This window comes from Heptranchias perlo, chromosome 41, assembly GCF_035084215.1.
Source record: "Heptranchias perlo isolate sHepPer1 chromosome 41, sHepPer1.hap1, whole genome shotgun sequence".
Lineage (NCBI taxonomy): Eukaryota > Metazoa > Chordata > Chondrichthyes > Hexanchiformes > Hexanchidae > Heptranchias > Heptranchias perlo.
Window position 1 is genome coordinate 15703457 of NC_090365.1, and position 26173 is coordinate 15729629.

General features: G+C 47.2%; 1 protein-coding gene across 1 annotated transcript; it reads right to left on the reverse strand.

Moving 5' to 3' along the window:
• Positions 1–1797: 1797 nt before the first annotated feature.
• paf1 (PAF1 homolog, Paf1/RNA polymerase II complex component) lies at positions 1798–25415 on the reverse strand. The gene is made up of 12 exons (XM_067975155.1): positions 24995–25415; positions 23834–23955; positions 16984–17050; positions 14854–14955; positions 12567–12672; positions 10909–10977; positions 8505–8608; positions 6924–7040; positions 5023–5151; positions 4409–4520; positions 2888–2969; positions 1798–2527 (listed from the first exon to the last, which is right to left on the reverse strand). Exons 1-12 carry the CDS (start codon positions 25225–25227, stop codon positions 2121–2123), a joined length of 1650 nt encoding a protein of 549 aa, XP_067831256.1. The 5' UTR covers positions 25228–25415; the 3' UTR covers positions 1798–2120.
• Positions 25416–26173: the final 758 nt, after the last annotated feature.

The following is a 26173-nucleotide window of genomic DNA, read 5'->3' on the forward strand; positions in this document are numbered from 1 at the left end:
GCATGATGTACAGGCCCCAGATCTTTCACCACCATTCACGCAGTAGGGGTGCTGTCCATTTTCCCTCCCTACGTGCAGCGCACTGTACAGCTGTTTCACCTACTATTGTTCAAGCCCCTTATATGTTTTAATCCAACTCATTCCATTACTCTTCGATTCCACCGTCTCCTAGTTTGGTATCATCTCCAAACAATCAATTCACTGAGTTTCTGAATCCAAGTTATTGATGTAAATTAGAAATGGCAATGGTCCCAACACTCAGCCCTGGGGCCTCCCTCCACTCAGTACTTCACCCAGCCTGACATCCCGCCTCTAATGGCTACTCATTGTCTGCCCTTCAGACACAATGTGTTATATCTCTATCTCCAAAGGGCATTTTACAAAGTTCCACATGAAAGGCTATTAGTAAAACCTAAAGCTGTGGGGGTTCAAGGATAAACCCTGGGAATGGTTAAGAAATTGGGTAAGGGGAGAATGAGTATTTGTTAGAGTAGGTATAGCGGTGGGAGAGCTGAAACGTGGCCTTAGTGTTGGGACTAGTACGGTTTCTAATTACTGACCTGGGTACAGAAACTCAATGCAAACTAATCAAATTTGCAGACGATGCCAAACTAGGAGCAGTGGGAATGAAGGAGGCTGCTCAGAAATTACACTCCAATATATGGAAGTGGGCAGAACAATGGCAGATGGAATTTAATACAGACAAAGATAAGGTACTAAACATAGGAAAGAAAAAGCGGTAACACACATTCTGCATGAATGACGTTGGATGAAGTGAGAGACCCAGGAGTCTGAGCATTCGACACTCAGTCTGTCCAACCAATGCACAGCAGCAATCAACAGATCCAATGGAATGTCCATCTACAGAGTCAGGACAGCAGAGCACAAGTCAGGGGAAGTCAAACTATACAGTGGGCTTGTCAGACCACATGGAGCTCTGCGTCCCTCTCTGGTCATCAAGGCACAAGGAAGACACTGAACGTTGGAAACAATGCAGAGGGCCACTGGACTGATCCTTTGTGTCAGAGGTCTCAATTATGAGGAAAGATTAGAGGAACTTGGGCTTTTTAGCCTGGAAACGTGAGATAGAATTTATAGAAGCATTTAAGATAGTTAATGGTATGGGAAGAGTAAGTGTGGGACAAGGGGACGCAGATTATGGGGGTGATATCAGGAAGTTCTTCAGAGAGTGAACACCACCTGGAATTATTAAAGAACCAACTGATGCTAGAATGAGGAGACTTTAGACTCTTTCTGGTTGGATGAACTACGATTGCCTCCCCTCGTGATCATGCGATTCTGTGCTCACTGTCCTCCAGGGATGCTACAACTTTCATTTCCTGTATATGGTCTGGGCCATTAACAAATGCCAGGGCAAGACAAGCACTGTCTCTCGTGGCTTCTACATTCCATAGGTTTACACAGAAATTACAACACGGAAAAAGGCCGTTGGGCCCAACCATTCCGCGCTGGAGTTTATCCTCCACGAGCTTCAAATCGGAAAAGATGCAGCGATCGCACAAAGTGACTGAATAAATGGAGCAGCTGAAACCCAATCATAAAACATACAGCCTGGAGCCTGTAACAAGCATGTCCCAATCACTTCCGGAATTAGAAACATCGCTAAAACTGTCTCACAAAGTTCTGCCCGTTACAAATTTCAGAAAAACAGGTAGTAGAAAAGTAGATGCGTTTCCCTCAAACAGAAATATTTCAATTCTCGTTTGAAGCTGGGAACTCGTGTCCTACAAAGTCTCCTTTTGTAGTCTGACCACACATGCTTCAGTCACCTCAATATCAGGTTTAACACAGATGGATTTTTAATCTCTACTTAGGATATGTAGAATGTTGCAGTTTTATACAAATGCTTATAAAAATGAGCGTAAACACCAGTCAGCCAGCCAAATGTTACAATCTTCCACACCCACTATGTACCTGGGTCAGTTACTCGAGCCTTAAACATACAGAACTGCGCGATACTCACCAACTGTGTAAACAGATAGAAAGGGGAGGGGAGAGGGGTACGGTCACTGAAGTCCCAAAGTCCCAGCAAATCTATAAGACAATGTCCCAGTCCATCAGAACCCACTGCAGGCAGCCAGCCCGTGGCTATGCTTTTTTCAGTCGCTCTCGCTGCCACTTCCCTCATTCTCGCTCGAATCGGTGCCCTGCTCACTGCCACTTTGCACAGGCTGGTGGTTCTCGTCTGAGTGCTCGCTGCCGCTGTTTGAGACGCTCCTGCTGCGGCTCCTGCGCTCTTCCTCCTCACTCTGCTGCTCATTGTCACTGCCGCTCTCCTCCTGGCCGCTCTCGTTCTGCTGATCCTCGTTGTCACTGTCATCGTCACTGCCGAAGATCTCCTCCTTATCACGGGCCTCGCGAGCCTGTCGCTCGTCCCCACTATTGCTCTCCGCGTCGCTCCCACTCCTCTTGCTCGCTTTGTCCTCCTCATGTTCGCTTTCACTCCCCGAGTGCTCCTCCGCACTGACTGCCTTCTCACTGCCACTTTCTTTGTCTTTTTCATCTTCTAATGAACAGAAACAATGCATCAGTTAAGCAGAGAGCTCCAATTCCCACGACCCTGCCCCCTCCTCCCACAGGGCCCAAATACTAAAGGCAAGTGTGGTATAATCACCAAAGTATTATTAAAACCAACAGAAAGTCACAAACCATCGGGAGTTTATTACATCTGAACACTCACTGATTCAAACTGACTTTATGTGAGGTTGCAACAGCGACCCCGGGGCTCGGGGGGAGGAGACAAGACGACCCGACCCCGGGGGGAGGGGGAAGAGAGAGGAGACGGGATGACCCCGGGGGGAGGGGAGGAGAGGAACGGGGACCCCGGGGGGGGGGGGGGGGGACCCTCTGGACAAAAAGCCTTCACCTGATCCCTGGATCCTTTTCCCATGCTCCATTTCCTCTTCATCCTCTGGCTCGTGATTCTCCAGTTGAGCCCGTCTGGCTTCCTGCGGAGAAAACAATACAACAACATTCAGAGAATATCTCCTGGAAAAGCTGGCCTCAGGATTCTGGGTCTCCAGCGAGGCTGAACAGCATCTATTCCTCTCCCTCCTCTACAGAGCTGGACCCTGCCCACAGGAGCACCTGGACATTATCCCTCTCCCTCCACGTGAGGAGGTCAACCCACCCAGTTCCCATTTCCCTTCATCCACCTCTCCAATCTAATCTTGAATGCTGACAGTTTCTGCCTCAACCTCTGACCATTGAACTGAATTCTACAGCCTCACAACACTCTGTGTGAAGAGGTTTCTCCTGCGCTCTGTTCTAAATCTCTTACATTTAATCTTGTATCTCTGGCCCCCTGTGCTTGACCCTCAACTACTGGGAACAGTCTGCTTCTATCACCCTGTCTCAAACTTCAATAATTTTGAACATTTCTACCCTCTCACCCTGGAATCTACCTTGTTCTAACAAAAAAAAATCTTGGAGGGGAAGGTGTGAGGTGCACGAGCGGAGTGAGATGTCATCTCCTGACCCCCCCCCTCCAGAAACGCCGGCCCCCCCCCACTAGAAACGCCGGCACCCTCCCGCACCCCCCCACCCCAGAAACAGCCATCCTGCACTGCCAGCACTTACTGCTGGAGAGAACATGGGAGCTGTAGTGAAGGTCTGAAGTTCTTAAAGTCGACGTTAAGGCCGGGGGGGGGGGGGGGGCGACAAACTACTGAGTAACGAGATGAGGTGCTGATCCTGAGCTTGCAATGAACTTCATTGGAACAGTGTAGGAGGCCAAAGGTCAGAGTGATTGAAGAGGATAGACGTTTGCAGGGAATGTGATCGAGGGGGTACGAGGGATGCAGCAGATGGGATTTTGGAACCAGCCAAAACTCAGGGGTCTCCCCATCCTGTACATTCTGACGTAATCTTCACAAGCTAATAAATCATCCCATCTGATACAGTGTAGAGAAGGATACCAGGGCAGTGAGGAGCGAGCACTCACCAACAGGCACTCTCTTATATTACTCTGATGGTATAACGCAGACTGCAGCTCATCACTGGCCTTGATCTCCCACTGATGCTGGCCCGGGTCCAGTACGCTGGGGTGAAAGGCCACTGCTTTATTATTATTTTTTTAAAAAAAAGAGTGGACTCCAGTTTTATGATCAATGCGGGGTTAGTCAGCAATCTAATCTAATATCAGGACCCGTCACTTTGTTTTATCAGTTAACATTACCCACATTGAAGCACTCTGAAAAGCAACAAGTGGATGCTGACACGATGTTGCAGGTCAGGCTTTGCTAAACACCATCAGTGCTGTGAAGAACACCCAGTGTTTCTGATTAAATAGTAAATGCAGTTCTATTATTTAAAAAATTACACTGTACTTCAGAAAGGTCGAATTGTTTTGCCAACAAGTTGGTGAGCTATGAGCAGCTTCACCTACCTGTGCCTCCAGCTCTTTCTCGTTCATGTCTCTGTGCTTCACCACCAGCATCGCGTTGGTGTTTGACTGAACACCGTGACCTCCCTTCGCACGGCGTTTGCTCAGACGCACTCTGAAGAAATAGATAACGCAGTCAGTTAGCCGGAAGCTGCAGCCACGGATTCACATTAACAGCAACTCACACATACAGTGTCTCTACACAGCAAACTGTGCCATGGGGAACCTCAACAAGGAGCAGTGTATAGAGGAGGAACAGGGGTCGAAGGAGTGCCTGTGGGTGTAGGTGGGAGAATTGGTGTGCAGCAAGATGATGGAAAAAAAGCAGCTGGAAGAGTGGAGGGCAAGTAGTAGGCTTATGTTGAACTGGCCAGAGATGAGGAGCTCCTCGGTGTAGAGGCTGTGCGAGGGGGGTAAGGGCATCACCATGGATCTTGGGGCTTTAAAAGGAGGAGGCAAGGGAGGGGTGGAAGCAGATGTGGCAAAAATAACTAAGGTCCAAGTGCCTCTCGCCAGCTGCTGCACCCTTGGATAGAAGCTGTCCCAGAGCCTGTCTGTGATGCTGCACTCAGCCCTCACTGACTTAGCAGCTGGGGGGTTGTTAGCGCTCAGCTCACCTGGTCTCCAGCTCATTGTAGTACACTCCGTCACCATCCCGGAAGATGAAGAAATAGTTTTCCTCGTATCCTTTGCTGGCTTTATTCTTCACGTTCCAGTTATACTCTCTGGATATTTTGTACTCGTACCTGAAAAGGCAGAAACTCTGAGCATGGAACACAGAACCATTGCACACCCACACCCCTTACACTGGGACACAGAACCATCTCACACTCACACACCCCTTACACTGGGACACAGAACCATCTCACACACACACACACACCCCCTCTACACAGGGACACAGAACCATCGCACATTCACACACCCCTTACACTGGGACACAATCATCTCACACTCACACACCCCTTACACTGGGACACAGAACCATCTCACACACACACACACACCCTGTACACAGGGACACAGAACCATCGCACATTCACACACCCCTTACACTGGGACACAATCATCTCACACTCACACACACCCCTTACACAGGGACACAGAACCATCTCACACACACACACACCCCCTGTACACAGGGACACAGAACCATCGCACATTCACACACCCCTTACACTGGGACACAACCATCTCACACTCACACACCCCCCTTACACAGGGACACAGAACCATCCCTCACACACCCACAAACTTTACACTGATGGGACAGTGTAGAGGGAGCTTTACTCTGTATCTAACCCACGCTGTACCTGTCCTGAGTCATAGAAAGAATCATAGAAAATTTACACGCAGAAGGAGGCCATTCAGCCCATCATGTCCGTGCCAGCCAAAATTGAGCCACCCAACCTAAACCCACTTTCTAGCACTTGGTCCGCAGCCTTGTAGGTTATGGCACTTCAGGTGCCCATCCAGGTACTGTGGTGAGGGTTTCTGCCTCTACCACCCTTTCAGGCAGTGAGTTCCAGACCCCCACCACCCTCTGGGTGGAAAAAAATTTTCCTCAGCTCCCCTCTAATCCTTCTACCAATCACTTTAAATCTATGCCCCCTGGTTATTGACCTCTCTGCTAAGGAAAATAGGTCCTTCCTGTCCACTCTATCTAAGCCCCTCAATTTTGTACACCTCAATTAAATCACCCCTCAGCCTCCTCTGTTCCAAAGAAAACAACCCCGGCCTATCCAATCTTTCCCCATAGCTAAAATTCCCCAGTCCTGGCAACATCCTCGTAAATCTCCTCTGCACCCTCTAGTGCAATTACATCCTTCCTGTAATGTGGTGACCAGAACTGTACTCAGTACTCAAGCTGTGGCCTAACGAGTGTTTTATACAGTCCTAGCATAATCTCCCTGCTCTTATATTCTATGCCTCGGCTAATAAAGGAAAGTATCTCACATGCTTTGTTAACCACCTGTCCTGCTACCTTCAGGGATCTGTGGACATGCACTCCAAGGTCCCTCTGTTCCTCTACACCTCTCAGTATTCTCCCATTTACTGTGTACTCCCTTGGCTTGTTTGCCCTCCCCATTACCTCACACTTCCTGTCCCTCAGAATTGATTCCAATAATTTGCCCACCACTGGAGGTTAGATTGACTGGCCTGTAATTACTCTGTTTATCCCTCGCTCCCTTTTTAAACAGTACACTCTTAACGGTCCTCCAATCCACCGGCACCACACCGGGGAGTGTTTGATGGGACAGTGCAGAGGGAACTTTACTCTGTATCTTACCCGTGCTGTACTTGTCCTTGGCACTCTTCAACAAGCCATTTACTTATTTCAACCCCCCATTTATAACTGTGCTCAAGTCCTTATGTGTAGTCAGTGCAGCCCCTGGTTCACATTTAGGGACTTCCTCATTTTCAGAACTCACGTTGTTGTGATCCAGAGTAAACTGAACTCTATCAGTCTTACTCTGAAGTCTGACCAGAGGAACATCAGAGTTAATAACTGACTTACACGTCCTCAGGCATGTAATCGATGCCTTCCTCATTATCTCGCTTGCGTTTCCTTGTGGTATCCTCATTCGGCAGGAAGTAAGCGACAAACTGGTTTCCTTCCTCATCCATCATACCTCTATATATAGAGCGAGAGAGAGAGAGAGAGAGAGAGACAGTCACATTTAAATCTGATCCACATCCACATTAGTGATGGTCTACAGCCTCTCAATGATTCTGGAGGGTTACGGGGGCTAGCTGCGGGACAGCACCAAATAGGGGGGGTACCAGAGGAAGGAGAGGGGAGAGGCAGTACTAGGGGACAGCACTTCAGGAGTTACGCAGACATTCACTCAGCAGAACAGACTAACTGGGAATAACCCAGAGTTTACCCCAACCGGGGTAGCCCTGCGGCTTAATGAGCAGAAATATCCAGAAGAAGGTTCCTCATTTCTCCACATCCCAGTGCTGAACAATAACATTCCTGGTGTCTCATGTACTCTCCACCCTCGGTACACATCCCCTTCAGTGACGGGTCGTGTACACTCTCCACCCTCGGTACACATGCCCTTCAGTGACGGGTCGTGTACTCTCTCCACCCTCGGTACACATGCCCTTCAGTGACGGGTCGTGTACACTCTCCACCCTCGGTACACAGTCCAGTCAGTGACAAATTCACTTTGTCACAAGACCTCCCCTTCATGAACGCATATCTTTGATGATTTTATTGCTATCCAGACGCTCCATAATCTTATTAATAAAGGTTTCCATAACTTTACCCACAATGGGTGCTAAAGTCACTGGTCTGCAGTTTCCTGAGTCATTTTTGCTACCCCTTTAAAAACAGGAGCAACATCTGGCTCTCTCCTGCCCCAGGCACCTCTCCAATATTCAGCGATTCTGGAAGATTTGTGTCAGTGTTCCTGCAATTTCCTCTCTTATTTCCTTAAGAATGTTCGGATGCACCTTACCCGGCCCTAGATTTATTCATCTTATGTTTACACAGCTGTTCGGCAACCATGCTGGTTGTGATGTGAACAGTGTCACAACTTATCTATGCAACATCCTCTAGTCCTCTCTCCAGATCAGATAAGGTACCCAATCTCCTCCTCAGTAAAAACTGAGGCAAAAATCGTATTTTTCACTTTTGCAGCCTGTATAGCATCAGTTGTCCTGCCCTCCCCGATCCCACTTTCAGTGGCCCCACTCCATCCCTCATTTTTCTTTTTTCTCCTAATATAACTTACAATTTGTTTTTCTTATTATCTCTTTTGCCATATTCAATTCACAATTTTTCTTTGCCGTTTTAATGCCCTTTTTACTCTCCCTTTTGGTATTGAATCAGTTTTAATTCTGTGCTATTTTCCTTCATGGCCTGAAATGCTTTTTTCTTCTTCGAGTTGCTTTGTAGTCTCACTCAGCCAGGTGGGCGCACCTTCAAGAACTAATATAATCCCATCCTTTGATACCCAATCACTGTATATTCAGCAGTTTTAATGAGGTAAGGTCACACTTTGAACTCATGAGTTTTGGTGATTTGCAGCCTCCAGAGCTCCTGGCTGTCTCCTTTACATGAGCAGCAGTTCGGATCGGGGCACCTCACCTGATCATAGCTTGTGACATCATCTCCACGGCACCTGGTCCAGCGATCTCTTTCGGTGCAGGGTCAGAGTCGAATATGACCTGTGCACATGGGTTAATCCACATCTAAAGAAAAGACAGAAGGAAATGGAAATCCTCAACAATCCCAGTGTAAGTAGAGCCAGCTTCAATGCATTCCTTCGCTCACTGTGTAAAGTGCTACTGGGGATCAGAGCGGGAGCTACAGCAATCGGTCTCCAGACTCCCAAACCTGCAGCTCTGAACAAACTTGGTGCCACAGACTAAAAACGTTTATATCAGGTGTCCATAACCCCTCATGCAATGGCTCTGACAGGGAAAGCGTCAGTGGGTAGCACTCTCGCCTCCGAGTCAGAGGTTGTGGGTTCAAACCCCACTCCAGAGACTTGAGCACAAAATCACAGCTGGCCCTTGACTCCAGTACTGAAAGGGCCGCACGGAGAGGTGCCGTCTTTGAATGAGGCTGTCTGCCTGCTCAGTAGACGTAAAAACATCCCATGGCACTATCCGAAGAGTAAGAAGTTCTCCTGGTGTCCTGGCCAATATTTATCCTTCAAACATCTGGACATTTGCTGTTTGCGGGACCTTGCTGTGCACAATTGGCTGCCTACATAATAATGACTGCACTTCAAAGGTAAAGCTGTAAACACTTTGAGCTGTCCCATGGTGCTATATAAATGCAGATTCTTTCTCTTCACCCACTGACCCGTGTACACACCAGGAGCAGCCCTGAGCAACCGAGGCAGCAGAGTGGTCCACTCACGGTGGCCCTGCTCAATGTGCAGGACATGAGCCTCCCTCCCACACTATCAGTTACCCTCCCATTACACAGGAAAAACAAGGCAGGAGGACAACAGGAAAATGGAAGTCAGAAATGTAAATGTGATCCTGCCAAGAGAAAGCTTCAATCGTGTAGTAGGCTCCACAACTTTAAAAAAGGACAAATCATAAAAAGATGATAGAAATTAACAGGGGCAGTGAAAAATGGAACATAAGAACATAAGAAATAGGAGCAGGAGTAGGCCAATCGGCCCCTCGAGCCTGCTCTGCCATTCAATAAGATCAAGGCTGATCTGATCCTAACCTCAAATCTAAATTCATGTCCAATTTCCTGCCCGCTCCCCGTAACCCCTAATTCCCTTTACTTCTAGGAAACTCTCTATTTCTGTTTTAAATTTATTTAATGATGTAGCTTCCACAGCTTCCTGGGGCAGCAAATTCCACAGACCTACCACCCTCTGAGGGAACAAAAGGGGCTAATAAATGACGCAGAGAAAGAAACAAACTGAACCAGCAATCCTGAATGGATTAAAATGGAAATTAGGTGAAGCAGAATCTCCAAGTGAATGGGGAGAAAGGAGGCCAGGGATACAGAGCTTAAAAAAAGCTTTAAAAAAAGTGACTAAAAGGCCCGAGAATAGTAGAATCTTAGAATCATAAAAGCACACAGCACAGGAGGCGGCAATTTGGCCCATTGTGTCTCTGCTGGCTCTTTGTTAAAGGAATCCCAAACTAATCCCGCTTCCCTGCTTTCTCCCCATAGCCCTGTATCCATCACAATCTAATCCCACTGCTCTTCTTCCCCAATATCCTTGTAGCAATTGCAAAACTAATCCCATTGCCCCACTCTCTCCCCATAGCCCAGTATCAACCCCAAACTAATCCCATTGCCCCACTCTCTCCCTGTAGTCCTGTATCAATCCCAAACTAATCCCATTGCCCCACTCTCTCCCTGTAGTCCTGTATCAATCCCAAACTAATCCCATTGCCCCACTCTCTCCCTGTAGTCCTGTATCAATCCCAAACTAATCCCATTGCCCCGCTCTCTCCCTGTAGTCCTGTATCAATCCCAAACTAATCCCACTGCCCCGCTGTTTCTCCATAGCCCTTTGTTTTCCCTGCTTCAAATATTTATCCAATTTTCCCTTAAAACATGTCGAGTATATAGATTTTCAGAAGGTGATCAGCAAGATTTTCTCAAGAGGCGAATGGTACAAAATGTAGCTGCAGGGATAGAAAGTTAGTTGTTGAACCGAAAACAGTTATGGTCAATGGGTATTGCTCATAAGTGATATATCCCAGCTCTCAGTCCTGGGTCCATTTCTGTGTTCAGTGTATAATGATGTCTTGGACCTGGCTATAAGGAGCACAATCTCAACATTTGTTGACGATACACAAGCATTTATGCATTTAAGAGGAAGCTAGATATGGACAAGGGAGAAAGGAATAGAAGGATGTGCTGACAGGATGAGATGAAGGAGGGAGGAGGCTTGTGTGGAGCATAAACACCGGCATAGACCAGTTGGGACAAATGGCCTGTTTCTGTGTTGTACATTCTATTAAATTCTATGTAGCACAAGAGTACGCAGCACATCCACGGTACTTACCTTAAAATCAGGGAAGACAGGCATGACTTCCACAGGGATAACCCGAGGCTTGCTGTAATGCTGAGTGACCTAGGGGATGCAGAGAGACACCAGAGTAAACAACGGCCCCACACACAAACCATCTCACAGGTTACACAGGCTGGGAACACACCGATCCAGTAGCTGCCGACAGAGGCCAGTTTAACCCTTGGTCAGACTGTCAGCACCTGAACTAAGGAGAGCACGGCTCAGAGCAAAACATTAACCTGAAGTTTCTACATTCAGCTGCTGATGGACTGATGCCTCTTGAAGTGACCTGCTTTGACAGCACCTTCCGTACAGGGGTGGGGCTATAATAAGGTAAACACCCTTTGGAGCGTGGTTTGTTCCACTCCCTCAGGAGTGGGTTGGTAGAGCTCCTGGGAGGCAGGTTCTAGTTTAGACACTCCCCTGTGGGGAGGGGGTTTTGATTTGGCACACCCCTGGTTGGGGTGGGGGGGGATTGTGGTTTGCTACATTTCCTCAATGAGGGATCCGGTTTGGAATATTCCCACATAGGGGAGGCCAGAGTTTGATTCACACCCTCAGGAGGCAGGGAGTTTGGACGCTCCCTTCAGGCAAGTGGGTATATTTGATGCACTCTCAGAGGTCCAGTTTGCCACAATCCCTTACTTGGGGGAGGGGGTGGTTAACTATAGCATAGATTGGTAAACTTCCCCGAGTGGTATAATTTGATAGTCATATTGGGGCGGGGCAGTGAGAAGGTATAATCTGGTCCGCTCCCTTGGGATGGTGGGTATTGGGGGTTTAGTACTCTCCCTGTGGATGGTGGGTATTGGGGGTTTAGTACTCTCCCTGTGGATGGTGGGTATTGGGGGTTTAGTACTCTCCCCGCAGATGGTGGGTATTGGGGGTTTAGTACTCTCCCTGTGGATGGTGGTCTTGGGGGATTAGTACTCTCTCTGTGGATGGTGGGTATTGGGGGTTTAGTACTCTCCCTGTGGATGGTGGTCTTGGGGGATTAGTACTCTCTCTGTGGATGGTGGGTATTGGGGGTTTAGTACTCTCCCCGCAGATGGTGGGTATTGGGGGTTTAGTACTATCCCCGCGGATGGTGGGTATTGGGGGTTTAGTACTATCCCCGTGGATGGTGGGTATTGGGGGTTTAGTACTATCCCCGTGGATGGTGGTATTGGGGGTTTAGTACTCTCCCCGCGGATGGTGGGTATTGGGGGTTTAGTACTCTCCCCGTGGATGGTGGGTATTGGGGGTTTAGTACTCTCCCCGTGGATGGTGGGTATTGGGGGTTTAGTACTCTCCCCGTGGATAGTGGTATTGGGGATTTAGTACTCTCCCCGTGGATAGTGGGTATTGGGGGTTTAGTACTCTCCCCGCGGATGGTGGGTATTGGGGGTTTAGTACTCTCCCCGCGGATGGTGGTATTGGGGGTTTAGTACTATCCCCGTGGATGGTGGGTATTGGGGGTTTAGTACTCTCCCCGTGGATGGTGGGTATTGGGGGTTTAGTACTCTCCCCGCGGATGGTGGGTATTGGGGGTTTAGTACTCTCCCCGCGGATGGTGGGTATTGGGGGTTTAGTACTCTTCACCCCCCCACCCTCCCCCCCCCATAATGGGGGCATGAAATTCTGGTGCTGTTTGTTTGAGTATTTTTGTCTACCTCTTTATTCGCATCTTCAAATGTCTTTTCAATCGCTGCGATCTGGCTGTCCCGGTCCTTGTAAATCTCCTCCTCTGTGAACTGCTGTTTGACAGATACACCAATCCTGGTATTGGAGGGAGGAGAGAAGAAAGAACAGTAACAGAACTAGAGCAAGTTACAGCCCAAAACCGAAAAGAACATTCCTCAAACACCAGAACAACACCTGCACCTCATGCTCACCAATAAAATGCAGCTGATGAGAACTCCTGGGCTGTTCTTGTACATGTTATTCCACAAGTCTAAACTGAAACTTCAGCTGATTATAATAATCGGAAGCACATTGGGACATACTACCGTGGCCAGATCGGCTTTACAAGTCCTCACTCTGAATGCTAGTTTTGCAGAACCGCACTCAGTCCCTAATATCCTCTGCCCAGAGCCTGACAGGGCCCATAACCCCCAAACACTTAAACCTGGGTTTGGTAACTAAACAATGTCAGAAGGCATCTGCCCCATTTCCGGCCAGAGAAAGAAACCAGCAGCCAGCGGAGAATTGGAAAGAGGATAAAGCAGCCAGCTGGGGTAATCTGGGACCAGCTGATCACGTCCAGCGTTTCCCAGGGACCTCTGGCCGCCATTCTCTATCTCGCCAGTTTCCCATTGCCATCTTCTCTGATCAAAGTTTTTAAAAACATTTTAATTAGAAGTACACGGCTCACAGCCAGCTTCAAGCGAGTAAGGACATCACCTGGATCCCCGATGGGTCTGTTTCACAGGGCAATGTTTAAACACAGACTAAGCAGCCCTCTCAATCAATCTCATAGAGTCATAGAGTCATAGAGTTATACAGCACGGATAGAGGCCCTTCGGCCCATCGTGTCCGCGCCGGCCATCAGCCCTGTCTACTCTAATCCCATATTCCAACATTTGGTCAGTAGCCTTGTATGCTATGGCATTTCAAGTGCTCATCCAAATGCTTCTTGAATGTTGTGAGGGTTCCTGCCTCCACAACCCTTTCAGGCTGTGAGTTCCAGACTCCAACCACCCTCTGGGTGAAAAAGTTCTTTCTCAAATCCCCTCTAAACCTCCCGCCTTTTACCTTGAATCTATGTCCCCTTGTTATAGTACCCTCAACGAAGGGAAAAAGCTCCTTAGTATCCATCCTATCTGTGCCCCTCATAATTTTGCACACCTCAATCATGTCCCCCCTCAGCCTCCTCTGCTCCAAGGAAAACAAACCCAATCTTCCCAGTCTCTCTTCATAGCTGAAGTGCTCCAGCCCTGGTAACATCCTGGTGAATCTCCTCTGCATCCTCTCCAAAGCGATTACATCCTTCCTGTAGTGTGGCGACCAGAACTGCACACAGTACTCCAGCTGTGGCCTAACCAGTGTTTTATACAGCTCCATCATAACCTCCTTGCTCTTATATTCTATGCCTCGGCTAATAAAGGCAAGTATCCCATATGCCTTCTTTACCACCTTATCTACCTGTTCCGCCGCCTTGAGGGACCTGTGAACTTGCACACCAAGATCCCTCTGACCCTCTGTCTTGCCTAGGGTCCTCCCATTCATTGTGTATTCCCTTGCCTTGTTAGTCCCTCCAAAGTGCATCACCTCGCACTTTTCCGGGTTAAATTCCATTTGCCACTGTTCCGCCCATCTGACCAACCCATCTATATCGTCCTGCAGACTGAGGCTATCCTCCTCGCTATTTACCACCCTACCAATCTTTGTATCATCAGCGAACTTACTGATCATACCTTTTACATTCATATCCAAGTCATTAATGTAGACCACAAACAGCAAGGGACCCAGCACCGATCCCTGTGGTACCCCACTGGCCACAGGCTTCCAGTCACAAAAACAACCTTCGACCATCACCCTCTAACTTCTGCCACTAAGCCAGTTTTGTATCCAAAGTGCCAAGGCACCCTGGATTCCATGGGCTCGTACCTTCTTGACCAGTCTCCTGTGGGGGACTTTATCGAAGGCCTTACTGAAATCCATGTATACCACATCCACTGCGTTACCCTCATCCACACGCCGAGTCACCCCCTCAAAAAATTCAATCAAATTAGTCAGACATGATCTTCCCTTGACAAAGCCATGTTGACTATCCCTGATTAATCCTTGCTTCTCCAAGTGGAGACTAATTTTGTCCTTCAGAATTTTTTCCAATAATTTTCCTACCACTGATGTTAGGCTCACTGGCCTGTAGTTCCCCGGTTTTTCCCTACTCCCCTTCTTGAATAATGGTATTTTAAATCTGCGAGAGTTACAGTCCCACATCAATGTCGTACTCACTTGACTTCAGGTTTCTCATTGGAGATCCCATATCTGTTGAACTCTGTGGAGATGTATTCAGTCTTTCTCATCCATGGCACCACCTTTGCATGTTGCTGTGACCTGCACCAAAACACACAGAGTCAAACAACACAGACTACCACTCAGTAATAACTGGTGCTCAATCTTTAAGGACTCAACCCCCACCCCACTAAATACTCATGCTGCCCGAGTACAGAATTCCATTTCTCCCCTGCTCTATAATAAGAACATAAAAAATAGGAGCAGGAGTAGGCCACGCGGCCCCTCGAGCCTGCTCCGCCATTCAATAAGATCCTGGCTGATCTTCTACCTCAACTCCACTTTCCCGCCTGATCCCCATATCCCTTGATTCCCCTAGAGTCCAAAAATCTATCGATCTCAGTCTTGAATATATTTAACGACTGAGCATCCACAGCCCTCTGGAGTAGAGAATTCCAAATATTCACAACCCTCTGAGTAATGAAATTTTTCCTCATCTTGGTCCTAAATGGCCAATCCCCTATTCTGAGACTATGCTCTCTAGTTCTAGACTCTCCAGCCAGGGGAAACAGCTTCTCTGCATCTACCCTCTCAAGCCCTCTAAGAATTTTATATGTTTCAATGAGATCACCACTCATTCTTCTAAATTCCAGAGAGTATAGGCCCATTCTACTCAATCTCTCCTCATAGGACAAATCTCTCATCCCAGAAACTTTGTTGCACCGCCTCTAAGGCAAGTATATCCTTCCTTAGGTAAGGAGATCAAAACTGTATACGGTACTCCAGGTGTGGTCCCATCAGAGCCCTGTATAATTGCAGCAAGACTTCCTTACTCTTATACTCCAACCCTCTTGCAATAAAGGCCAACATACTATTTGCTTTCCTAATTGCTTGCTGTACCTGCATGTTAACTTTTTGTGAATTGTGTGCAAGCACACCCAAATCCCTCTGAACACCAACATTTCTTAGTCTCTCACCTTTTAAAAAAAATATTCTGATTTCTATTCTTCCTACCAAAGTGGATAATTTCACATTTCCCCACATTATACTCCGTCTGCCATTACTTGCCAAAATCAGAACCATTATCATCCTTGTGTAATAAAAGCAAACCGCACACATCTATCTAATTACTGCTCCATTGGTGCTGTGTGTCTGTATGGCAAAATGAAGTTTGGCTCGGTTGAATTTTTTTATCTTGTATTTTTGTATTGCTAGAATCAGAGTATCAGGGAGTTTAATTACAAAAGCAGCACAAAGTATTCTTATCAATAACCTGAGTTTGCCGGTTTGTCTGCTAGATACACCTCAGGTGGGAATTTGTTTTGGCCCACAAAATGATGGTTTTAAGTGAATGGTCAACCAGGGGAGCGAGTATGTTATTTGCAATCCCAAACAATTTACGTTATTGCCAAAGACAGCTCACGTTGATCCTCGCAAGACTTTTGGGATGTCTTGGTGCTTCAGGCGCTGTTTCTATTTATTCAAGTCCCACTCAAGAGACTTAAGCACATATTCTAGGCTGATATTTCAGCGCAGTTCTGAGGGAGTGCTGCACTGTCTGAGGTGCCGTCTTTCAGACGAGGCGTAGGCCCCCTCAGGTGGACGCAAAAGATCACATGGCACTTATCGAAAAAGAGCATGGGAGTTCTCCTCAGAATCCTGGCCAATATTTATCCCTCAATCAACATCACTAAAACAGATTATCTGGTCATTGCTGTTTGTGGGACCTTGCTGTGCGCAAATTGGTTACTGCATTTCCTACATTACAACAGTAACTACATTTCAAAATTGCGTCTTTGGCTGTAAAGCACTTTGGGACGTCCTGAGATCGCGAAAGGCGCTATACGAATGCAAGTTCTTTCTTTCCTTTTCAAGGTGACACACAGCCAGGTTAGAAGAATTCCCCTGGTCACCTATCAAAGGTTGGGCCAGTCACCAGTAGCAATTGTGCTCGACAGCTCTGAGGTCCTAAAAGGGTAGAGCGCATGACTAGCTGGATCGACAACATGGTGAATAGACTGCCCACAGAAGGATACTGGCAGCCCACAGGCCCGCGGCCCCTCCCACACAGCGCTGAGCAGCCCGCGGCCCCTCCCGCACAGCGCTGAAGATGGATCTCTACTCACTTACCTTTTTGAGCTGGATGGCGCCTGAATTTCCTCCTCCAGTAATTTCTCGTCTGCAATGTCAAGGATCACTGCGGAGAGGAGATGACACAATCAGAGGACAACATCTCTCACACTACAAAACTGGGGGTTGGGTGAGATCATCCAAAAATATCACGGTAAAAACATGTTCCATGTAAATTTGCCAACACTTTCTCTGTAGGTGGAAAGAGGATGGGACTCTATCACTGGTTGCCGTCATTCAATTCAGAACGAGTAATGAAGATGAACTTCACCCTTTTCCAACGTCAGATGCTGACACGGTGTCAGAGGTCAAATCTCACAGCTGCCAGAGAGAATGGGCCAGGCCTGTCCAAAAACAACACTACTTTGGTCTGATAATTTATATCTGGAAAATGTAATTGTTTTCCTACTTCAAAAGGAACGAAGTAGCTAACAGCAAGTTCTCTGCAAATTTCTTACCTCATGCTGTAGACTTAAAGCTGTTCATACAAAAGACTATAAGCATTTAGCTTACACACATCCAATGAAATTCCCCAAGGAACACGACCTTAGGAGAATAAGATGGGACTGTTAACTTTCACTGTGCCAGCTCTGCTGAACTGTATCATGGACCCTAATTGTCCTGTACTTAGTGTAAACTGTACCTGAGTTTGTGTAATTAAGTTTGGTTGCTGTTTTAACCTGGTGGCACCAGTTCACAGGCTATTTCCACTTGTCTAAATAGACTGAAGATGCGAGAATCCTATGCACATTCCAGTGATCAATTTACCGCAACTGGGGTAACTGTTAATTCCCAGCTCCATGCATTCTTCAGGAGCAGTAAGAAAAAGACCCAGATTTCAAATTGCAAGGGATGTAATCTGGTCAGGAGAATGTTTCCTGGGCTGTTGAACCTGAAAACAGTACAGAACAGCCTGAAGACAGAATAGTGTACAACAGCTGGCCCTGGTGCCACTGCGCGAGAGCGAAAATCAGCCATTCACTCTACTCCTGATCACTATCGAGTGACTCGAGCACATACACATGTACATATATACACACACACATACATATACACACACAATTCTGGATCAGCCCTGGTTCAATGAGGAGTGCAAGAGAGAATGGGAGCAATGGGAATCAGGGGGAAAACTCTTCATTGGCTGGAGTCATACCTAGCACAAAGGAAGATGGTAGTGGCTGTTGGAGGCCAATCATCTCAGCCCCAGGACATTGCTGCAGGAGTTCCTCAGGGCAGTGTCCTAGGCCCAACCATCTTCAGCTGCTTCATCAATGACCTTCCCTCCATCATAAGGTCAGAAATGGGGATGTTCGCTGATTGGAACTGAACACTGTGCATTCGCAATTCCTCAGATAATGAAGCAGTCCGTGCCCACATGCAGCAAGACCTGGACAACATTCAGGCTTGGGCTGATAAGTGGCAAGTAACATTTGGGTCACACAAGGCAATGACCTTCTCCAACAAGAGAGAGTCTAACCACCTCCCCTTGACATTTAATGACATTACCATTGCCGAATCCCCCACCATCAACATCCTGGGGGTCACCATTGACCAGAAACTTAACTGGACCAGCCACATAAATACTGTGGCTACAAGAGCAGGTCAGAGGCTGGGTATTCTGCAGTGAGTGACTCACCTCCTGACTCCCCAAAGCCTTTCCACCATCTACAAGGCACAAGTCAGGAGTGTGATGGAATACTCTCCATTTGCCTGGATGAGTGTAGCTCCAACAACACTCAAGAAGCTCACGCCATCTGGGACAAAGCAGCCCACTTGATTGGCACCCCATCCACCACCTTAAACATTCACTCCCTCCACCACTAGTGCACTGTGGCTGCAGTGTGTACCATCTACAAGATGCACTGCAACAACTCACCAAGGCTTCTTCGACAGCACCTCACAAACCTGTAACCTCCACCAACTAGAAGGACAAGGGCAGCAGGTGCATGGGAACACCACCTGCACGTCCCCTCCAAGACACATCATCCTGGCTTGGAAATATATCGCCGTTCCTTCATCGTCGCTGGGTCAAAATCCTGCAACTCCCTTCCTAACAGCATTGTGGGGGAACCTTCACCACACGGACTGCAGCGGTTCAAGAAGACGGCTCACCACCACCTTCTCAAGGGCAATAAATGCTGGCCTCGCCAGCGATGCCCACATCCCATGAACGAATAAAAAAAAACATATATACACACACACCCGCACATACACAAATATACACACACAAACACAAAGTATGTGATAATAGGGGACTTCAATTATCCCAATATAGGCTGGGGCAGTAACAGTGTAAAGGACAAAGAGGGGGAGGAATTCCTGAAATGTGTACAAGAACTTTCTGGAACAGTGTGTTTCCAACACAATGAGGAAGGAAGCAGTGCTGGATCTAGTTCTGGAGAATGAAGTGAGGCAGGTGGAGCATGTTTCAGTGGGGGAGCATTTGGAGAATAGTGATCATAACATCATTAGATTTAGAATAGTTATGGAAAAGTACATGGAACAATCAAATGTGAAAATACTTAACTGGAGGAGGGCTCATTTCAGTGAGTTAAAAAGGGATCTTGTCCAGGCGGATTGGAATCAAAAATTGGCAGGTGAAACAGTAATTGAATAATGGGAGGTCTTCAAGGACAAGTTGGTTCGGGTACAGAGCAGACACATTTCCACAAGGGGGAAAGGAAGGGCATCCAAAGCTAGAGCTCCCTGAATGACTAAAGATATAGAGCTTAAAATGAAACAGAAAAAGGAGTCTTACAACAAATGTACGGTTCATAATACAGTAGAGAACCAGGCGGATTACAGAAAGTACAGGGGAGATCTGAAAAAGGGAATAAGAGGGGCAAAGAGAGAGTATGAAAATAGATTAGCAGGGCACTCGGACAAGTATGAGCCAATAAATGAAAGTCAGCACGGATTTGTTGAAGAAAATCGTGTTTGACAAACTTGATTGAGTTCTTTGATGAAATAATGGAGGGGGTTGATGAGGGCAGTGCGGTTGACGTTGTGTAAATGGACTTTCAAAAGACGTTTGATAAAGTACCACATATTAGACTTGTTAGCAAAATTAAAGCCCATGGGATTAAAGGGACAGTGGCAGCATGGATACAAAATTGGCTAATGGACAGAAAGCAGAGAGTAGTGGTGAACAGTTGGAGGGAAGTTTACAGTGGTGTTCCCCAGGGGTCGGTATTAGGACCACTGCTCTTTTTGATATTAATGACCTGGACTTGGGTATACAGGGTATAATTTCAAAGCTTGCAGATGACACAAAACTCGGAAATGTAGTCAACAACGTTGAGGATAGTAACGGACTTCAGGAGGACATAGACAGACTGGTGAAATGGGCAGTCACGTGGCAGGTGAAATTTAACGCAGAGAAGTGTAAAGTGATACATTTTGGAAGGAAGAATGAGGAGAGGCAATATAAACTAAATGGTACAATTTTAAAAGGGGTGCAGGAATAGGGAGACCTGGTTGTGCACATAGACAAATCTTTGAAGGTGGCAGGACAAGTTGAGAAGGCTGTTAAAAAAGCAAACGGGATCCTGGGCTTTATTAATAGAGGCACAGAGTACAAAAGCAAGGAAGTTATGCTAAACCTTTATAAAACACTGGTTAGGCCTCAGCTGTAGTATCGTGTTCAATTCTAGGCACCACACTTTAGGAAAGATGTCAAGGCCTTGGAGAGGGTGCAGAGGAGATTTACGAGAATGGTTCCAGGGATGAGGAACTTCAGTTACGTGGAGAGACTGGAGAAGCTGGGGTTGTTCTCCTTAGAGCAGAGAAGGTTAAGGGGAGATTTGATAGAGGTTCAAAATCATGAACAGTTTTGATGGTTTCTCCTTATTTATTCTGCTTCGAGTGGCAGAAGGGTCGGTAACCAGAGAACACAGATGAAAGGTGATCGGCGAAAGAGCCAGAAGCAACACAAGGAAACATCTTTTTTTAGGCAGCGAGTTGTGATGATCTGGAATGCGCTGCCTGAAAGGGCGGTGGAAACAGATTCAATAATAACTTTCAAAAGGGAACTGGATAAATACTTGAAGGGAAAAAATTTACAGGGCTATGGGGAAAGAGCAGGGGAATGGGACTATTCTGAGGGACAGGATCTACAGGCATTTGGAGAGGCAGGGACTAATTAGGAACAGTCAGCATGGTTTTGAGAGAGGAAAATCATGTCTCACGAATTTGATTGAGTTTTTTGAAGGGGTAACCAAGAAGATAGATGAGGGCTGTGCAGTAGACGTGGTCTACATGGACTTCAGCAAAGCATTTGACAAGGTACCGCATGGTAGGTTGTTACATAAGGTTAAATCTCATGGGATCCAAGGTGAGGTAGCCAATTGGATACAAAATTGGCTTGACGACAGAAGACAGAGGGTGGTTGTCGAGGGTTGTTTTTCAAACTGGATGCCTGTGTCCAGCGGTGTGCCTCAGGGATCGGTGCTGGGTCCGCTGTTATTTGTTATTTATATTAATGATTTGGATGAGAATTTAGGAGGCATGGTTAGTAAGTTTGCAGATGACACCAAGATTGGTGGCATTGTGGACAGTGAAGAAGGTTATCTGGGATTGCAACGGGATCTTGATCAATTGGGCCAGTGGGCCGATGAATGGCAGATGGAGTTTAATTTAGATAAATGTGAGGTGATGCATTTTGGTAGATCGAATCGGGCCAGGACCTACTCCGTTAATGGTAGGGCGTTGGGGAGAGTTATAGAACAAAGAGATCTAGGAGTACAGGTTCATAGCTCCTTGAAAGTGGAGTCACAGGTGGATAGGGTGGTGAAGAAGGCATTCGGCATGCTTGGTTTCATTGGTCAGAACATTGAATGCAGGAGTTGGGATGTCTTGTTGAAGTTGTACAGGGCATTGGTGAGGCCACACTTGGAGTACTGTGTACAGTTCTGGTCACCCTATTATAGAAAGGATATTATTAAACTAGAAAGAGTGCAGAAAAGATTTACTAGGATGCTACCGGGACTTGATGGTTTGACTTACAGGGAGAGGTTAGACAGACTGGGACTTTTTTCCCTGGAGAGTAGGAGGTTAAGGGGTGATCTTATAGAAGTCTATAAAATAATGAGGGGCATAGATAAGGTCGATAGTCAAAATCTTTTCCCAAAGGTAGGGGAGTCTATAACGAGGGGGCATAGATTTAAGGTGAGAGGGGAGAGATACAAAAGGGTCCAGAGGGGCAATTTTTTCACTCAAAGGGTGGTGAGTGTCTGGAACGAGCTGCCAGAGGCAGTAGTAGAGGCGGGTACAGTTTTGTCTTTTAAAAAGCATTTGGACAGTTACATGGGTAAGATGGGTATAGAGGGATATGGGCCAAGTGCAGGCAATTGGGACTAGCTTAGTGGTATAAACTGGGCGACACGGACATGTTGGGCCGAAGGGCCTGTTTCCATGTTGTAACTTCTATTAATACTAACTGGATAGCTCTTTCAAAGAGCCAGCACAGGCACGATGGGCCGAACGGCCTCTTCCTGCGCTGTACCTACTATGATACACACATGTTCGCATACATTCACACAAATGTATACACGCAGATATTATATATATATATATATATATATATATATATATACATAAATATACATATACATCACACATATACATACATACACATAGTATAACTTTGCACTATATCACTTCAAAAGACTAATCTGCAGAAAAAAATTACTTCAGAATATCAGACAATACATATTGCAGGGTCTCTTCCCATATCCCACTTCACTGCAATAAGTATCCGAATGTACAAGTTTGGTCTAACACAACTAATGGGATTACTGACAGCTGCAATTCTTGCATGTTCACACACAAAAAGTGACGACAGGATCAGGCATCCTTGTGACAACCCCCCCCCCCCCAATGTGTGATGGGCCTGCTGACACTCACTGTACAGGCTGACAACAATAACCATTTGAGTGAGGTACGGGGGAAGAGCTCCACCTGTAGATGACCGCCAGCAACAATCAGCACTCTTCAGGAGAGAGAAAAAAAAACAGGCCAAATAAAAAGGTCTCCTTCATGAGGTAGTGGACAGGCTGCATTACAGCCCCCCTCAGCCCTGTCACTCCATCCAACGCACGACTCCCGTTAGTGAGTTACGCCAACTTGTTTTTTTATTTCACAATATAATCTTTTCCCTTTTCCCCTCCCAACCCAACATAGCCTTTACTTGGCCACAGAAGGTATGCAATGGAATATGTGAAATCGCCAGTATCATCTCCCAGGGCAGGTACGGCACGGGTTAGATACAGAGTAAAGTTCCCTCCACACTGTCCCATCAAACACTCCCAGGGCAGGTACAGCACGGGTTAGATACAGAGTAAAGTTCCCTCCACACTGTCCCATCAAACACTCCCAGGGCAGGTACAGCACGGGTTAGATACAGAGTAAAGCTCCCTCTACACTGTCCCATCAAACATTCTTAAGATCGTAAACTCTCCCTGAACTCTCCCATAAGTAGTTTCTTCTCATGTTCTCAGTAAGGGAGAGTTTCCTACTCTTACTCAATAGGGCATGGCCCCCCGTGGTCTGTAGAGGGAAGGATGAGCACAGGCGATAGGCCTACAGGAACCCTCATGTGGCAGGTGCTGTGCATAAATAGTCAATCATCCAAGTGCGCCCACTTCTCCTTGCCACCCAATCACAATCAACAATACCTGTGTGGGGGTGGATTGTTGTGGGGAGGGTGGGGGAGAGAGAGAACGGGGCCCCGTGTGTTTGAGGGGGTGAGGGGGGGGGGGGTGTCGGTGTGCAGTGCACAGCCCCCTCAGCAGATCTACAGGGAGCAGAGATGTGCAGAGCCGGAGTTGCTGTAGATGGGCCTGGGCCTTACCGTTGTTATCGATCCTGTACGTATCTGGGTTGATGAGATCAATCACGACGCCCAGATCTGGCTCCGTTAACAGCTCATGCTTGTGCTGTTTTTCGAGAGAGGTAGCTTTATACTGCACAAACCTGGAAAATACACAGCATAAAACATTCAGTGCTGCAGCAAACTATTTATTGCACTTGCCTCAAAACAACTAAAAAAACACAGTATTTAAATCAACTCACTTCAATGACCGACAGTTACAGAGTCTCAGCTCCATCTCAAACAGCCCAATGCATTTCACACAAACAATTACAACAAACGAGGCTGCCATTCTGCTTGCAGCAAGGTCTTGCAATAAGGTGAATGGTCCGTTAATCTGATTTTGGTGGTGTTTTTTGGGGGGTGGGGGGTAGGGAATGGTTGCCAGGACACCGGGTGATCTCCCACACCGATCCGGTACTGCCCTGTGTTTCTCCAACTGAGGCCGACTGCTGGGGGGACAGGTGGGGGGGAAACGGGACAGACAGGCCACCCACAATATTGCGGATGAAGTTGGCCAACACTCCGCGGTGCTTCCTTCCTTTTATAGTCTAATTCCCTTGTCTGCAAGCCCAGCTTCCCTTGGGCCTTTTGCTGCTGTCAGCTTTTAATGACACAGGCCTGGATCCCCAAACCCACTGTTCACCCACCCAGGCAGCGCTTCTCCAGTTACACCCAAAATATCCAACCTCACACTGTTACCTCACTCTGCACCACTCACCGATCTGCTGCCGTCTCTGGTCATTAACGATACAAACAGACGACGGCCAGCATCCCAACACGCTTCCTTCCCAACCCACCGTCAGGCCGCATTAAATTCAAGCCACAATCTCCACCGTTCAGTTCTCTAACTCAGCTTTTGTTCACTGTTTCCCTTTATCCCAGCCCCGCTCTTCATGCTGAGGGAGTAGCTTCCTCTCACATCAGGGAAGAGGATGCATCAAGCCCTTTGCTCTCTTTGCTGGCCTGTTCAGAGGCCGAAGCCTCCTTCTTCCCTACCCCTCCAACTCACGGTGAGCAGGCTGGTGGCCCAGAGCTGTCCACAGCCCCGCTTCTCTGAACCGAGAGCAGAAACGATGGCATCATCAGCAAGGAGAGAGACAGGTTAAACCTGCAGACCGACAGGAACAACCGTTACCGTACCTGTTGGGATCAAATGGATATGTGACAAACTTCGGATCAAAGGGAATGTCTGGCAGAGAGTTGCAATACTTGACCCTGCACACAACACCGGACCTGGGGAAAGGAACAGAAAGAGCAACAGTCACAGCACAAACACGGCCCCTCACGACCGGGGGCCCGGGCCCCTCATTCCTGGACAGGGTGAGCTGACAATCAAGGCAACTCAACAGATTTCTATCCCTTACATAAATCATAGCTAAACTTAGAAATACACAGAGGTTATAACATAGCGGGTAGTGCAGTGTGGTGGTTATGTTACTGAGAACTGGGCTAATAATCCAGAGAATGCGAGTTCAAATCTCACCATGGCAGTTTGGAATTTTGATCTAGGATTTCAGTAAAAGTGACCATGAAGCTGACGGATTGCTGTAAAAACCCAACTGGTGCCCTGATGTCCTTTAGGGAAGGAAACCTGCCGTCCTTACCCAGTCTGGTCCTATATGCGAGCCCAGTCCCACACCAACGTGGTTAACTCTCATCACAGAATCATAGAATTGTTACAGCACGGAAGGAGGCCATTCGGCCTGTCAAGTCCATGCCAACTCCCTGCAAGACCAATCCAGCTAGTCCCACTCCCCCGCCCTTTCCACGTAGCCCTGTAAATTTTTCCCTTCAAGTACTTATCCAATTCCCTTTGAGAGCCACGATTGAATCTGCCTCCACCATCCTTTCAGGCAGCGCATTCCAGATCATAACCACTCGCTATGTAAAAAAGTTTCTTCTCATGTTGACTTTGGTTCTTTTGCCAATCACCTTAAATCCATGTCCTTTGGTTCTTCACCCCTCCAATGGGAACAATTTCTCTCTATCTATTCTGTCCAGACTCTTCATGATTTTGAACACCTCTATCAAATCTCCTCTCAACCAGGAAGAACAACCCCAGCTTCTCCAGTCTATCCACGTAACTGAAGTCCCTCATCCCTGAAATCATTCTAGTAAATCTCTTCTGCACCCTCTCTAAAGCCTTGACATCTTTCCTAAAGTGCGGTGCCCAGAACTGGACACAATACTCCAGTTGTGGCCGAACCAGTGTTTTATAAAGGTTTTATAAAGTGCTAAGACCATTGCTTTTCTTGCTATATATTAATGACTTGGATTTGGGTAAACAGGGCACAATTTCAAAATTTGCAGATGACACAA

Bases quoted from the DNA above. Each gene is read 5' to 3' on its own strand.
- paf1 (XM_067975155.1), bottom strand. From the start codon at position 25,227: ATGATTTATGTAAGGGATAGAAATCTGTTGAGTTGCCTTGATTGTCAG. The intron at 12,673-14,853 runs GTGAGTACGACA...CTCCAATACCAG, and splicing joins AATGAGAAACCTGAAGTCAA to GATTGGTGTATCTGTCAAAC. The intron at 5,152-6,923 runs GTAAGTCAGTTA...CTGCCTTTTCAG, and splicing joins GATTACATGCCTGAGGACGT to GTACGAGTACAAAATATCCA.